This window comes from Oncorhynchus clarkii, chromosome 2, assembly GCF_045791955.1.
Source record: "Oncorhynchus clarkii lewisi isolate Uvic-CL-2024 chromosome 2, UVic_Ocla_1.0, whole genome shotgun sequence".
In the NCBI taxonomy this organism is placed as follows: domain Eukaryota; kingdom Metazoa; phylum Chordata; class Actinopteri; order Salmoniformes; family Salmonidae; genus Oncorhynchus; species Oncorhynchus clarkii.
In genome coordinates, this window is record NC_092148.1 from 51,156,420 (window position 1) to 51,174,025 (window position 17,606).

Sequence of the window (17,606 nt, forward strand, 5' to 3'; positions counted from 1 at the left end):
GTCTCATCCATATTCAAGACAAATTATGGAAGATATTTGTCATGTCTAGTAAGGGCACGACAACGCATGTGTCTTCTGGGTGACCCACGAAGCATTGCACTACATTAAGTCATTACCCAGGATCCTTAGCTGGGAGGTGGCATATGGTGGACCTTAAGTAGAAGTTACGGAGATCCTTATTTAGTAAACGGCTTTATGGGACACGTGCTGCCGGAACCCAGTCTTCGGCCAAATGGACCAATTACCATCAAAGACTAACCGGTGACAATTGAACCTCAGTAAAGGGTCGTCAGTAGAGACTGAAACAACTGCTGATGAACTGGAGAGAGAGGGGCAAAAAACGAGCATGTGCGACTTTAGTTTTTTGTCTGAGCTACACTGTGTCTGTCAGTCTACATAGTACAATATAGTACTACAGTAGAGAACAGGAGAGTATGGTGGCTTCCCTAAAGGGCGGGTCTAAGTGTCTCCATGGCCCTGACTGGAGCTAGTCAATCTCCACGCCATCTGTTAGGCCTTGCCCTGGTCCAGGCTCACTCTTACACCACATTCAGCGGGTATAAGTGTCTCCATGGCCCTGACTGGAGCTAGTCAATCTCCACGCCATCTGTTAGGCCTTGCCCTGGTCCAGGCTCACTCTTACACCACATTCAGCAACATTGAGCAGTGTGGAGGGATTAGCGTCGCTTAAGCCAAGAAACCACCCAGCCTGACCATAAAACAGTCTTTGACTAGGGAGCCATGATGCTGTGGAGCTCAAGGTTCACCCACACACCACACACAAATACGGTCACACACAGCCTACTGTATTTAACTGACCTAGTTTACTAGAGCCTGCCAGTGAACTACATGGGGGTTATGTAGGGAGGGAGGGGAGACACCATTTTGATTCCAGTCCATACACATAGTTCACTGAACCTAACCCTGTGATGATGAAATCTGAAAGGGCCGAGCATAGAGCCTTGGGGGACGCCTGCCATTTTCACTCAATGGGATGCAGGCAGGAGGTAGCCCACCCATGACTACAACCTCTCTCGCTCCCTCCCCCTTCAGCTTCCTACATTCAATCCCACAAAGACCCACTATGGTGTCCTTTGCTTCCTTGGCAGGCTGTGTGGGGGTGTTTGTGGTGGGTTGGGCGGGAGCCTGCATTAACACCACACAGCCGGTCTGCACGTGCCCAACTCGCGGCCTGCCAGTGGCCACACAAAGGGGGATGATGTCATGCTTAGCCAATAACAAAGGACTCTCTGGGGCCGTGTGGACCTTCCCTCTCACCCGGCTAGTTCCAGCTTTATCCAGCCTACCATTAAATCGGCAGCATTATCTTCTTTACTGTGGGGGGGGGGGGGGGGGGTAATAACAACAGCTAGCCAGCCACAGGGCAATGCTGGGAAGAAAGAGAGAAAAGAGGAACAGAGAAAGAGCGGAAAGTGGGATGTTGATAGAGAGATGATGAAATAGAGGCGGGGGGGCACCAGGACTGAGAGACAGAGTGTGTGAGAGAGCAGTGCAGTGAAAAGATAAACAGAGAAAGAGAAAGGATGAAATAAAACAGATAGCGTGTGAGGAAGATGGAGAGAGAGAGAGGGAAGGAAAGAGGGACACCCCACAGGGTGCCTTACCACTGTGAGACCTGTCAGCCTCTCAGCCCCATTAGAAATGAATGATTCATCATGTATTATTGTGACATTTTGGAGTCCCTTTTATTGTAGATAAGAATAGAATACGTTTCTAAACACTTCTACATTAATGTGGATGCTACCATGATTACGGATAACCCTGAATGAATAGTGAATAATGATGGAGTGGGAAAGTTACAGACGCATGTTTACATACTGTTTTACCCACTTCATATGTACACTGAGTATACAAAACATTAAGAGCACCTGTTCTTCCCATGACATAGGCATCATCCTGGACTTCCTGACGGGCCACCCCCAGGTGGTAAGGGTAGGTAACAACACATCCGCCACGCTGATCCTTAACACAGGGGCCCCTCATGGGTGCGTGCTCAGCCCCCTCCTGTACTCCCTATTTACTCATGACTGCACGGCAAGGCACGACTCCAACACCATCATTACATTTGCAGATGACACAACAGTGGTAGGCCTGATCACCGACAACAACGAGACAGCCTATAGGGAGGAGGTCAGAGACCTGGCCGTGAGGTGCCAGGACAACAACCTCTCCCTCAACGTGATCAAGACAAAGGAGATGAAGAGGACTGAAAAAGGAACCGTGTGGTGCCAGGAAAAAGAGGACCGAGTACGCCCCCATTCTCATCGACGGGGCTGTAGTGAAGCAGGTTGAGAGCTTCAAGTTCCTTGGTGTCCACGTCACCTAAAACTAACATGGTCTAAGCACACCAAGACAGTTGTGAAGAGGGCACGGCAAAGCCTATTCCCCCTCAGGAGACTGAAAAGATTTGTCATGGGTCCTCAGATCCTCAAAAGGTTCTACAGCTGCACCATCGAGAGCTTCCTGACTGTTTGTATCACCGCCAGGTATGGCAAACTGCTCGGCCTCTGACCGCAAGGCGCTACAGAGGATAGTACATCCCTGGGGCCAAGCCTCCTGCCATCCAGAGGAAGGCCCTAAAAATTGTCAATGGTCCAAGAGGCTTCTAAACAGATTCTACCCCCAAGCCATAAGACTTCTGAACATCTAGTCAAATGGCTACCCAGACTATTTGCATTGCCCCCCCCCCCCCCCCTCTCCACACCACTGCCACTCTATGTTGTCATCTATGCATAGTCACTTTAATTAACTCTACCTACATGTACATACAACCTCAACTAACCGGTGCCCCCGCACAATGACTCTGTACCGGCACCCCCTGGTATATATTGTTATTTACTTCTGCTCTTTAATTACTTGTTACTTTTATCTCTTATTCTTATCCATATTTTTTAAAACTGCACTGTTGGTTAGGGGCTCGTAAGTAAGCATTTCACTTTAAGGTCTACACCTGTTGAATTCGGCGCATGTGACTAATAAAATTTGATTTGATAAGGTGAATCCAGGTGAACGCTATGATCTCTTACGGATGTCACTTGTGAAATCTACATCAATCAGTATAGATGAAGGGGAGGAGATGGGTTAAAGAAGGATTTTGACATGGATTTTGTATGTGTGCCATTCAAAGGGGTGAATGGGCAAGACAAAGGGGGGGGGGGGGTGCCACTCAATATTAGGAAAGTGTTCCTAATATTTGGTATACTCAGTGTATCGTCGCTGTCAATAACAAAATAGTTCTATAAGAGGCTTTGACAGATTAAATGACTATGTTTACAACTTCTAGCATCCCAACCAGACCAAGGTCTCTACACACTGACTGGAGGACCTTAGCCATTGGTCTATTAAAAGAAGGGTTGCGCAACAACATCCTGCTCAGGATAATAATGGCTCTAACCTAACCGGGTTGTAAGCCTGAGAATTGGCAGTATGCCAATGAAGCATATTTGAATCTGAGAATGAGTGAGAGAGAGAGAGAGAGAGAAAGAAAGAGGGTGAGAGAGAGAAAGAAAGAAAGAGGGTGAGAGAGAGAAAGAAAGAGGGTGAGAGAGAGAGAGAGAGAGAGAGAGAGAGAGTGTGGGGGGGGGGGGAAATATAGACGAAGAGAGGAGGCGAGAGAGTGAGCATGTCAAGCTAAGGGTGTCTTCCAATCCCAGGGAACAATGACATCCAGAAGTATTGAAAATAAAGCATATTTTAATTAAGTTGACTGGCGGTCTAAGGCGATGCTGCTTCCACTCATGTCAGACACCTCTAATTTTCACAGTTAATTTACATTTACAGAATGCGTTGGAGAGAGTGACTCCAGGTGATTAAAGCATTAATATAACCTGCTAAGGAAGGGAAAGAGAGAACGAGAGGGAGCACGAGACACACTCATACATGGTAGGTCAGGCATCCAGGGTCAGGTGGTTCACATCAGGAAGTAGACCACTGGTTTTTATGAGCTACCACTCAAACTGCCTGTGTCACACCTAAAAAGGAAATCCCACCAAATGTTTCCGTCTTCATGACACTAAAGGGCAATGTGTCATCTGGCTCCGATAGCATCGCAGAAGCAATGCTCTGGCCGTGTTCTTTGGCATTTTTGGTTGGATTACGTTCAAACTATGCCACTACAGCACTGTGTCTGTCTTGGTGCCGCTGTAGGAAGGAGGATGGAATTTCCACAGCTCTGTTGTGATGGATTCCTTTTTTTCTCCAAATCTTTTCATTTTTTCCCTGTGCATTGTTGGGAAGGGCCAGTGCGTATTGCGTTTCACTGTTAGTCTACCTTTTGTTTCCTAAGTATGTGACAAATTGTATTTTATGTGTCAGGTAAAACCCCTGGATAGAGCACACACACACGCACGCACAAACAGGCAGACACACATCATACACACTTGGGATTCCCCGCTGAGTTTCTCCAGTTTCACACAGTGACTAAAAATACAGGAGTTATGTCGCATGCCATGGCCGTGCTACGGGGGAAAAAAGGCTGTCGTATTGGGAGCAGAAGTCATGGAAAAAGGGAGGATCCAGTTTCAGGGCCACTAATAAGCAATAAAAACCTACAGTACAACTGCCTGCCAGCCAAATATAGCACCCAGAGATCCAGGGCAGAGAAGACGCTCGCCAGAGCGATCCAGACTAACCACACAACACAGAACAGCACGTAACAGACTCCTACCGGAGCAGCATCGGAGAACATTAATGGATGTCTGGTACTGGACTCCTAGAACAGTGTTTCCTGGTCCTCGACTATCTCCAACAGTACACATTTTCATTGTAGCCCTGGACAAAACGCACCTCATTCAGCTCATTGAGGGCCTGATGATTAGTTGACAAGTTGATTCAGGTGTGCTTGTCCAGGGTTACAGTAAAAATGTGTAGTGTTGGGGGTACTTGAGGACCAGGGTTGGGAAACACTGTCCTAGAACATAGACATAAAGTGATACGACGTGGGCAGACCCTTGGCCAGCATGACCATCATCCCTGGTGAACTGTTGAACAAATTTCTTCTTCAAGGACAATAAATGGGGACTCACATCCACCCTCAGACCTCTAACCCCTGACCCCTTGACCTACCTTGACCTTGCCATTGGGCTGCAGTAGCTCGGTGACGGACACCTTGTCTTGCTGCAGTCGCCGCTTCACCAGCTTGGAGCAGCACACGTTGACCGCCCCCTGTATGTGGGACGCGTTGTACTCCGAGAAGGTCCTGCTGTCAATCACCAGCAGGCGCCCCGCCCCCCTCTGGATCAACCCTGCCAGGCGCTTTATGTCCATGGCGCTCCGCCTGGCTGGTCCCTTCTCCCCCGCCATGATGCCACAACGAGGGGTCGCAAGAGGATGGGTGGATGGACGGGGGAGGGGTGGCGTTGAGAGGGGGAGGGGTGGATGAGTGGAGAGAGGGAGTATCGGTGGAGGAAGAGGAGACGAGAGGAGAGGAGGTCAATGGAGGAGAGCAGCCACTGCCACTGGAGCAGGCCTCAGGAGATCCATGGTGTCTGAGGAGAGAAGCAAAGAGGGGAAAAAAGCGAGAGAAGAAGGTCAATAGAGTCCCTTTTCATGTGGATGGCTATAAATGAAGTGCTTTGTAACACTAAACTAGTGGCAACTGAGCTGCCACTAACTTTCAGGAGATGAAACCTTAAAGGGAAAATGTCACAATTTTTGTAGTAAAAATATATAGAAGAAAAGTGTTTCCAATGACATCATCAACCAATTATAATTGTTTAAAAAAAATCACGATGCACACCGATGATGTCATTGGAAACACATATCTTCCTCTATCTTTTTTTTCACAACAAAATATAGAAACGAGCAATTTTCACATACGTTGATGCTGGGGTGGTGCTGGAGATGATGAATATGAAGTAGAAGATTTTTTTAAACTTTGCTGGAGTTTTGAAACACATGGGTGTAAGGATTACAAGACAGATTTAAGGTGAACTGAAACATTCATCCTGAGAAGTTTGGAAACATGACTTGGTGATGATTGACACCACACAGTAACATATTGTCCCCCATGTTTCCATCACGTATACCAGACTCTGGGCTGCTATCAGAGCAACATAAAACAAACCACATCAGCCATCAGTCCCATTATCTCAATGTCAAGTGTGCGCAGTATTTTTTGCATTTACAGTCTTATGTGCAGACTTCGCTCACCTCACATTTAAATATAACTGGAGTACTAAACATGGATATAAAATGTTATTTTAAGACTTCACAAGGGCTCTGGATCATCCACTGGGCTCAATCTGTCCTGAGATCTGAGGGAGCTATCGTCAAGACTAGCAGGTGAGATCACAACAATAGACAGGCGCTTTATATACGGACTAGTACGCATGGTATAATTGAAACAGTGTGTGTTTGTTGTGGTGGGTGCAGGGTCTCTTGTGTGGCAGCTCGTGAAACAGGAAACTGAGGGGCTGAGATAAATTAAGCCAGGAGAGGGGGGGGGGGGGAGAAGAGAATTCACAGAGCAGGTCTGGGCACAGATGAACAGCCTGTGTGTGTGTGTGTGTCCCTGTGTGTGTGTCATTTATCACAGAGAACCCTCTACAAACTTGATGGGCTGCCTCCTCTCATCTATCACACATAATCACTTTTACTCCCACCACCACCCCCGCAACTGTCAAGACTGTCAGCTGACACACACACACACACACACACTTCATGCATACACATGTGAACATACACACTGCAGTACCTGCCAGTTGGGTTGCGTGAATAACCCAGCATGTTGGGTGGTTTAGATTACCCAAACATGGGTTAATTTAACCATTGGTTGTTGATGTTTCATTTTAATAAAAAAAATATAAAATTCTACCCCTCTTTCTCCCTAATTTCGTGATATCCAATTGGTAATTACAATCTTGTCAAATCAAAATGAAATCAAATTGTATTTGATTGAGAGCCGTGCGTCCTCCGAAACATAACCCCGTCAAGCCGCGCTGCTTCTTCACACACTGCTCGCTTTAACCCGGAAGCCAGTCGCACCAACGTGTCGGAGAAAACGCCGTCCAGCTGGCGACCGATGTCAGCGTGCATGCGCCCGGCTCGCTACAAGGAGTCGCTAGAGCGCAATGGGACAAGGACATCTTAGCCGGGCCAAACCCCTAACCTGGACAGCGCTGGGCCAATTGTGCGCCGCCTCATGGGTCTCCTGGTTGCGGAACCCAGGTCTGTAGTGATGCCTCTAGCACAGCGATGCAGTGCCTTAGACCGCTGCGCCACTCGGGAGGCCCAGTTAGGTTGACCCAGTAGCTGAGTCTTTAAAAAAAAATTTAATCCATACTCCAAGTCCCTATTCACGTAATAATAAGGAATTCCCCTCCACCACGCCCACAAATTGGGGAAAACATTCTGTCCTATTGACCCCCATTGTAAAAAAGCCAACTTCGTCGTCAACTTTTAGTCATACAAAACATGCCGATAAAGCTGCTGTCTTCATTTTTAAAAAGGCACGCAGGTCAAAAATCCCGACCTACGAGTTACGGTTTGCAATGCTTCCACGTGGGGAAATGAAGCCTGAGAGAAGAGCCCTGTGGCTTCAGGCTATTAGGCATGGGAGAGTGGGAAATGTGGGGGCCCGGTGTCCAAGTAGGCTACACCTAGCTACTGGATGGGTGTGGAAAACATTTCATTACAGGGAAGACATTTAACTTGACGAGTATAGTCAGTTTGCAACTCCACTCGCTACTTGTAGCTGTGGCTAGAGTCCGTTTGTGTCGTTGGTCTTGGCTAGCTAACTAGCAGTCACATGGTTGATAGCACCGTCATGAAAAGGGGCAAAAAGGGAGCACTACAATATTACGTTTTTCAAAGCAGTGAGAACGCTCGGGAGCAGGCAATGTTGAAAAAGTCATCTTTAGACATGTTGTACTTTTCTTAAATGTAGTTTCGTAATTGATTAAAACAAGCACACGACAAGGAAATTGCGTTTGAAAAAGGCGACCTAAGTAACCACGGGTTGTTTTCCCCCCTGGCAGGCAGGGCCGCGACATTCTATCTAATACAGACTGGGACTATAAGTTATTTTCAGGAGGTGTGGCCTATTAGGGGCACGGCTTTCTGACTGATCCACCCTGTTACATCACCTTAATTAGAGGTGACGCGTGCAGAACGCTGAACGAAGGAGAGCTCGGTTTGTTGTTTTGAAAGTCTCTGAAGAAGTGTTATTTAAAAAAAAAAGTTTGATTACCAGCTACCTTTTGAATTTGGATCCCATGACGAGGCCAACCAAAAGTCTGAAGAGCTGCTTGGCGTAGCAGCTATCCTAGCTGCTAACTAGCTATCAAGCTAGCAAAGGTTTCCTGAACGCTTGAACAAAGCCTTGTGGCTGTCTAAATCTCTGCTGTTTGTTGCCGTTTCCATCTGCCCTGCAACCTGCCCTGTCTGCGTGGAGTACCAGCGTTAGCCTAAATTGCCACCGAATAACATTGAGGACAGTGTTTCTCTATCACAAGTGAAGGACATTTTAAACAAACAAAGAGGGTTCTACAAGCAGTTGCTATAAGCAGTTGCTATAAGCAGTTGCTATAAGCAGTTGAAAATAGCTTCCAAGAGCTTTGTCCAAATACTGATGGACTTGACCAGAGAGGTCCAGGACCTTAAGAACTTAAGAACCGTTTACTATTCCCCCAAGATGGGGTGGATGTCCTAAAAGAGACTTTCAGAAATATTACAAACTGTAAGTCCACGCCCTTTACTCTTCTCTATTTTATTTTTTACTAATGACCTGTCCCTGGCATTAAACAAAGCCCGTCTGTCTATGTATGCTGATGATTCAACCCTATATGCGTCAGCAACCACAGATAGTGGAATCACTGCATTCCTAAACAAAGAGTTGCAGTCAGTTTTGGAATGGGTGGCTAGTAATAAACTAGTCCTGAACATCTCTTAAACTAAGACCATTGTATTTGGTACAAATTATTCTAGACCTCAGCTGAAGCAAGTTGAGACTAAATTACTTGGTGTTACCTTGTATTGTAAACTGTCATGGTCAAAACATATTGATTCAATGGTTGTAAAGATTGGGAGAGGTCTGTCCGTGATAAAGAGATGCTCGACTTTTTTGATGCCACACTCCAGAAGTGCAAGTCCTGCAGGCTCTAGTCTTATCTTGATTATTGCCCAGTCATATGGCCAGGTGCTGCAAAGAAGGACCTCGAAAAGCTCAAATTGGCCCAGAACAGAGCGGCATGTCTTGATCGTCACTGTAATCACAGGTCTAATATTAATACTATGCCTGCCAGTCTCTCTTGGCCAAAAGTAGAGGAGAGACTAACTGCATCACTTATTTTTATAAGAAACATTAAGGTGTTGAAAATTCCAAATTGTTTGCATAGTCCACTTACGCACAGCTCTGACACACACACTTACCCCACCAGACATGCCACCAGGGTCTTTTCACAGTCGCCAAATTCAAGAAGATGTACAGTATTAAATAGAGCCATGATTGCACGGAACTCCCATCTCAGATTTCTCAAGTGAACAGCAATTTTTGTTTAAAAAACAACAACATTTAAAGCAACACCTCACGACACAACCCCTGTTCCCTATTTGACCTAGATATTTTGTGTGTATTTTGTCACGTTGGTATAAAGGGATCAGGAGACAGGCGCAGGAATGCGTAATAGGGTTTTTTGTTGACCCAAATTACAGTGTGCCGTGTAAAGGCATGGGGACGAAGACCAAACAAACACGTACACAAAACACAGGGTTGAAACCCAAACAAAAGAGTGAGGAGTACCTTGAATAAATACACGGGACGAGACCCGTAATCGTCTGCACAATACAAGCGGCACGAAAGCCAAAACAACAAGGCAAAGGTACTCACACAACCAAAGGACATTGGAACAATAATCGGCAGCCCAATGGTGAAACAAAGGGCACATTTATACAAATACAGTCAGTGAGGAATTGGAACCAGGTGTGCGTAATGACACAGTTCAGTGCCTAGAGGCCGATGACGTAGACCTTCCGAAACTGGTACACGGAACGAGCAACGGTACCGGAGGGATCCGGAACATTTTTACTAATATGCAGGCTATGTGTGATGTTTTAAATGTATGTAGTTCTGTCCTTGAACTATTCATGCCAGTTAATGTTCTGTATTATGTCATGTTTCATATTTTGTGTGGACCGAATGGAAGAGTAGCTGCGGCTTTCGCAACATATAATCGTGATCCTAATAAAAAATACCAATAATAATTTTTGGCCACCCGTAAATGTCATTCCATTTCATCATGTTAAGTTTTTACACTGAAAATTTGAATTTTACTTTCATATTTTTGCACATTAAATGTTCTAATATGAAATGTATAACATTAGTATTTACATATTCCAACATTGAGATATGCATAGGTTTTTGGAGAAGTCATACACTCGTGTAAGCCTTATCAAAGCATCAAAAGTGTCAGCGTTCAACCTTAACATGTGATAACAATACAACAGAGCAAATGAACCGGAATGACATTGTCTCACGGGTGGCCAAAAATAACTATCTGAAAGCAACGCTCATACTAAGCCATACCTCCGGTCTTCTGAGCTGACCCGCTGGATCTTATCGCAATAACCCAGCAGTCAATCACTCAGCACCCAGCATCAATAACCCAGCAGTCAATAACTCAGCACACAGCATCAATAACCCAGCAGTTTTTAAAGAAAACAACCCAACTAAGTGACCCAACGTCTGCAACCCAGCAGTTGGGTCAACCAAACAACCCAGCATTTTTTTTGCGGAGCGCACCATTCACCATACACACACACTGACAACCATGTACAACACAGAGAGGAAGGGAGGAAGAGAGAGGGGGAAGAGATGGAGACAGAGAGAAAGAAAGGCAGCATGTGTGTAAGGAGTGGGAGAGGGGATGAAAGACTATGCGAGAGAGAAAGAGAAAGAATTTGTGTGTGTATGTGTGAGAGAGAGGTGGGAGAGAGAAAAAGCGTGCGTGAGAGAGACAGAGAGCGAGAGAAACAAGAAACATTCAGTCCTGTCCAGTAGAATAGTGGGGACTTGGTGGGTGACAGAAAGAGAGACAGACAAAATAGAAAGAGAGCGCTCTGGTCAGCAGCCAGTCAGTCAGCAGTGTCCGTGGACGGGGGCCATGATCTACTCAACAACCTTTAACCCCTACTATGACATATCGCCCCCGCACAGGGAGGGTAGGAGAAGAGGGGAAAGGAGGGATTGTTATTCCACAAGGACCTCTCAGCCTAGCAACACAGCTAGCTCCAGGCTTGGGGAGGGGTAGAGAGCCGTGCAGATGGAGCATAGAGGAGAGATTGAAGAGAGAGAGAGCGAGAGGAAGATAGAAGAGAGGGCAAATAGAAGAGAGGAGAGATAGAAAAGAGATATATAGACGATAGGAGGTTGCTTGGCAACGCTCCCAGTGCTAGCACGGCATCTCGACCACGGAAGAACTAACTAACTATACGTAGAGCTAACGGACTCCTCCAGCATAACCCAAAGTCACTGGGACTACTATGAGCAAAATATTTTGAAGGCGTTGGAAGTACATATTTTTTGGGGGTTGAAAAGACGTCTTTTTCAACATCTTGTAATGTCTTTTTCAACGTCTTGTGCTCGCTATTCCCTGCTCTACTTTACCGTGTCTTGACGTGAAAGAGTAGACACACGTATACACAATATGCATGGTTACAAATCTAAAGCACACGCAACAACAAATAAAATCTTATTGGTTGCGTACACATATTGTATTTTGCAATTATTATTGCAGGTGCAGCAAAATGCTTATGCCCCCCCCCCCAAAAAAAAAAATTAACAAACATCACAATGAGCAATGTCAGAGTCTGGAATACAAATATATATATGTATATGATAGTGGGTTTACACAGTATGGACAGTATATGAATAGAAAAGATGTGTACAGCAGCAGTTATATAAGATGACACTGAACACTAGGAACACCTTCCTAATATTGAGTTGCAACCCCCACCTCTTTTGCCCTCAGAACAGCCTCAATTCGTCAGGGCATGGACTCAACAAGGTGTCGAAATCTTTCCACAGGGATGCTGGCCCATGTTGACTCCAATGCTTCCCACAGTCGTGTCAAGTTGGCTGGATGACCTTTGGGTGGTGGACCATTCTTGATACACGCGGGAAACTGTTGAGCATGAAAAACCCAGCAGCGTTGCAGTTCTTGACACAAACCAGTGCGCCTGGCACCTACTACCATACCCCGTTCAAAGGCACTTAAATATTTTGCCTTGCCCATTCAGCCTCTGAATGGCACACACACACACAATCCATGTCTCACTTGTCTCAAGACTTAAAAATCCTTTGTCTCTTCTATTTCATCTACACGGATTGACGTGGATTTAACAAGTGACATTCAATAACGGATCACAGCGTTCCCCTGGATTCACCTGGTCAGCCTATGTCATGGGAAGAGCAGGTGTTCTTCATGTTTTGTACACTTGTACACTTTGTACACTCAGTCTACATATGAGGTGGGTAAAACAGTATGTAAACCTTATTAAAGTGACCAGTGTTCAATGTATTTGGGGCAGCAGTCTCTAAGGTGCAGCGTAGAGTACCGGGTGATAACATGTGACTAACCCATAGAAGGCCAACAAAAGACATCACATGCAATGCATGTCAACAAAAATCCAGACATGCGCCGTCCCCCCCCCCCCCCCCCCCCCCACACAAATACAAAAAAAACTATTTGGTTTCCTCACCTGAGCTAGCAGCTAGTGTAGCCTCACTGCACCAAGGATGTTAGCATCCCTATGCCATCCTTACGACGCTTTATAACATCACATTGCATAGCATGTCTATGGCAGTTGAGTCGTTCAGACAGACAGACAGACAGTGCAGTGTACTAAAGAACAGGCTGAGCACCACACACACGGACGCTGCTTATGTCTAATGGCACCAGAGCCCGCCCTCCCATCTCCCTCCCTCCCTCACTCTCTCGTTTTCTTATGCAGACAACAAGGACGGCAGGGAGGGGAGGGGTGTGCAGGTTACATCTGTAACAGGGAGGAGAGAGGTACCAGCTATCACGCCATTGTTGCACCACAGCTTGCCTCTCATTGCCTTCTGTTTGTCTAGATTGAGAGGGAGGTAAGAGAGCAGAGAAGGGGGAGGCCCCAACCTCAGCTTCCTCCACCATCCAACATGGCAACGCAGTATCCTTATTGAACAGGGCAACTTCATTCCCTCTCCTGCATAACAAGTCTCCTCCATCTTGTATTTAGAAACCATCAAAAAAAAAACTCAGAGATTTAGAAGGAAAAAAATTAACTATCTAAAATAGCCAACGGGAGTCTGTTTTTATTTTTAAATCTTGGATGTACAGAAGAGAAGTTGGAAACAGAAGAGTGGAACAGGTGGAACTGACTGGAGCAGATTCTCGGGTTGCCATAGAAACAGCCGTATAGGGTAGAGCAGGGGGCATGGGGAGAACAGAGGGAGGGAGGATGCTGTTTAGTGGGTACTGGTAGGGTAAGGTACCACCACTTAGGCTGGCCCCAACACAACTAACCAATTACTAGTGCATCGGAACAGGTTCATATATTGTCAGGACGAGGCTAACAAAAATATGCAACTTCAGGTCCTGTAGTAGCCCAGGAGTAACGAAACATGAATTAAAAAATAACCAACACTCTCAAACTGAGTAAATGATTTTAGTTATTACATTTAGTAATAAAGTCATTTCTATTCAATACATTTCAAATAAACAACTCAATGCTGGCTGTCTTCTTAAGGCCAATAATTACACATAACCCTGTGGTTAAACAAAGAGATCAACTGGAGGACACCCAACGACGAGGTAACTTCATCCGGGTTAATCATCAACTCCCAATAACGTCATCCACAGACCTCATAGGAATCTGTGTAACACAAACAGTTGATTCATCCCATGCCATGTCCTCTTTCCCTTTTATTGTACTGACCAGCAGTCACCTATAACAACTCAACCAAAACATGGGAATCTGTAGAGCACAATACACATATGACTTCAGAGCCGTCTCCTCTTTCCCTTCACCTATATGACAACTCCACCAAAACATGGGTGCATCTCAATAGTCCTCCCCTTGACTCCTTTTCTTCATCTGCACGGATGTGGAAAAACTATAGATAAGGGCCTGAGTGGCGATGAAGGGAGGAGGAAAGGAAGGCACTGCAGACAGATGTAGCCCAGGCAGGTCTCCTCCAGGCCTGGGGCCTAAGGCTAGTGCTCCTGCTGTGATAATCAGTTCAATATGGACACCAGTGTAACATAACCAGTGTAACATCTGACAAGACTATTTTGCTCCGACAAATGCCACAGTGGTGACCACAGCAAGATCCAACCCCGGCTCAACAAAGAACACAATCTTCATTGAACACTATGGCCATTGATCATGAGGCGATCATGTTTCTATAAATAATGCCATATCTCATGTGTGGTTAACCTACAATCCCAAGCTCTCATTTCCTTAACCCAAACCCACAATGATTTCCAATAGAAAATACCCAAAATGTAAATAAATACTAGCTACCCTTCCTTATGAACGAATATAGTTTCACTGACAGCGTACACGTATTCAGGCAATACTGTTAAGCGTGTTGATTAGAGAACTTCCTTGCAGGATTCAATCTGACTCTAGACTCCATGCCCATTGTGTGGGTGTGGATACTAATGACAGGGGTATGACAACAGGGTCAGTGAGCTGAGCTGACAGATACAGAGACATGTAGAACTCCAGTTGATCTCTCAACCCCACTGTGTGTGTGTGTGTGTGTGTGCGTGTGTCGGCACTTACATCTACCCCCCTGTCCCTGGGCCATCATAGTAGAATAATAACATATGCAATTTAGCAGAAACGTCTATCCAAAGCAACTTACATTGTAAGCAACATGCTCTACCAACTGAGCCACAGGAGACCACCATCACACAGGACTTATTCAGTGCTGCTACCAATGGACCGCCTAGGATCCAGTGAGGCACAGGGCCACACATCTGAGGGACAGGTAAAGTACACGGTACACAGTTGCTGTTTAATGTTTACACACACACACACTCAGAAACGCCCGCACACACATCGTGTTCAGTGTAGCGCTCCCTCGGAACTCAAACAGCACAATAACCATATACTGTAATGACCGGCTGTTATTACAGCACCTTCTCAGAGGGGAAAGCAGACCGTACAGACATTGCATCACCACCCTCAGTGCTGTAGCTGCACCTGCCGTGACACACAGGACACGCACAAACAGTATGCAATGATGTTCATCATCTCCTCATCATCTCCACTAGTCTTACATAGCCCACTCGGTCTACTTTTCAGGTGAACCTACAAGCGAAGGTCGTAGATCTGGTTCAACGCATGAATGCTGTCAACAGCGCCTACAGCTTTATCTGCTTAGCATACAACATGATAGCACTGGTTAGAACGGGAGTATCTGTTCTATCAACGTTATTAGGGCTGTCTCCAGGTACCGATAGTGCAGGAGGTAGGCCAACTCCGAATGCTTTGATAAACAGGGTAAGGGACACATTGCCTCGAGAAGTAGTTTGAGGGTGGTGCGATTGTTTTTTTGTTTTGTTTTTAGGGGGGGGGGGGGGGGGGGGGGGATCTTCAGCACACCCTGCAGCACCCCTACTCCCTGTGGCTATGAAGGGACAGCATCGTCAGGAGATAACGTCACACAGGGCTGCTCTCCGTGACCAATACAGCTGTATCTCAGCGACACTAGCATTCATATCTCAACTTAAACAATCACGTAACGAAGACAACATTAGCAGTAGCCTATAGTGTTATTACCTCACGTTGTTATAAAATCACAGGTCAATAACATGATCATAACAATAAAAGGCAGGGAAATAATAGAAGGGGGGAAAAAATATCCACAAATAAAATGTTAAGACATATAGCCTATGTCGATGTATTTCTGGTTTTGAGCACGATGAAAACCACGGGGTGTTCTGGCCTGGTGACAATACCCGCTCCCCCACGATCCAGTATAAATAGAGACGCGACAATAAAACCGAGCCGCAACACAAAAATAACGCACCGCAATACACCCAATGGAGATATTGCCACAATAAAGACCAGATATGGAATAGACATATTTGTGGTCAAATGTTTAGTAGTATATTTTGGGGGGAAAATTAGACTACATTATAGGCTACAGGCGCGGGCGCGTCAATTGAGAATGATAGTGCGGTGCAGTAGATTTACTGTTCTGTTGTGACGTGTGGATATCTACATGCGAAACGACCACCCTTTCATCGCGCACATGATTAATAGCCCCAAAATAAAAACAGAAAAATAACTGCATTCCACCTACCGTAAAATGAAAAGAAAAAATGCGAAGATACCAGGTATTTGTAAAAATAAAGAAGAAATAAGCCCAGGTTTGATTATTTTCCATTATACGGGGCTGCGCACTAACAGACGGCAGGGGGACGTAACTACGCCGCACTACTGTAGCAAGCCAACTAACGTTAGCCCCCTGCTAACGTAATAGGCAAGGGGAGGAATTATTTGACAAATAGCTGACCGATCACTGGAAAACAAACGGGGAAAACTATTTTCACGCCACTTTAAAACCGAAGTGACTTTTTCGTAGTATGTTAGGATAACTTACATAGCATGTTATGATAATTAACGTAGCAGGTTAGGAGACTGGGGTTAAGTTTAGGAAAAGGGTAAGGGTTAGGGAAAATCACCTTATATTGAAGTGATTGATCACACGCTGCACAAGAGGGGGGGGGGGGGGGGGGGGGGGGGGGGGGTGGCTCCACAAATACTCACCTCTGTGTCCCCGGCTTGGTGATTTGTGATCAGCTAACCTCCATGTGTGAAGGAACAGTGTGTCACGGCAGCCCTCTTCAAAGCGCTTTAACTTTGGTCACTGTTTACTTGTCATGGGTCGAGGGTAATGAAACACTGTGCGACAGCAGAGCCACTGTGGTCACAGCGCAAAGTTGACAGCGCTGGGAATGTAAAGGAAATTAACACATTAAAGCACTACAATTGTTTCGCTTGTATATAGGTCATGCAGTGTGGCCGCAATTACAGATAAGCAATCTGCATTTACTAGGCATTAACGTCCCTGGAAAACAGAAGGTGCCTTTAGCACTAAAATGAACTAAGGATGAGGTCATGGTTCAGAAGGGAGAGAGAAAAAAAAATCAGGTTGACGTCATTTTCAGCCAATCGGAGTCCGCGGCTTAGGGGTTAGTTGACGTCAGCCTTCTGAGCCGTGGATTAAAGGGACACTGGTTTTAAAGGAGACGTGCACGACTATTCCTTGATCTCGCGTGCGGCGCAACATGCTGTCAAGAGCTCACACGCTTCAGGGACCGTAGGGGTCATGCACTGTCGCTTAGAAAGGAAAAGGCTATTTTGTGCAACCGCGATTTAAAGGTTGGTGGATGGGTGTGCAGAATCCTGGGCCCAGGAGGCTGCTGAGGGGAGGACGGCTCGTAATAATGGCTGGAATGGAGTGAATGGAATGGAGCCGTCCTAATTAAGGTGCCACCAGCTGGCCGGCTGCCTGTGATCCCAGGACACGTCTAGGTTTGGTCTGTGTGATGTCCCTCTTCATCTCCCCCTTGTCTGTAAGACCACGG

The 17,606-nt window shown here is 46.0% G+C and overlaps 1 protein-coding gene across 3 annotated transcripts in view; it reads right to left on the bottom strand.

The window, feature by feature from the left end:
• The window catches only part of LOC139369460 (dual specificity protein phosphatase 8-like), a 63,908-nt gene extending 46,811 nt beyond the window's left edge, over window positions 1–17,097 (bottom strand). Inside the window, exons 1-2 of one of the 3 annotated variants that reach the window (XM_071108723.1) lie at window positions 16,786–17,097; window positions 5,086–5,507 (exon numbers count right to left, since the gene is read on the bottom strand). In XM_071108723.1, coding sequence (XP_070964824.1) covers window positions 5,086–5,322 — 237 coding nt within the window. In that variant the 5' untranslated portion in view covers window positions 5,323–5,507; window positions 16,786–17,097. Of the gene's footprint in view, window positions 1–5,085; window positions 5,508–16,318; window positions 16,340–16,700; window positions 16,742–16,785 lie in introns of those variants that run through there. The other 2 variants (XM_071108727.1, XM_071108733.1) reach the window with 2 other exon arrangements.
• Window positions 17,098–17,606: the final 509 nt, after the last annotated feature.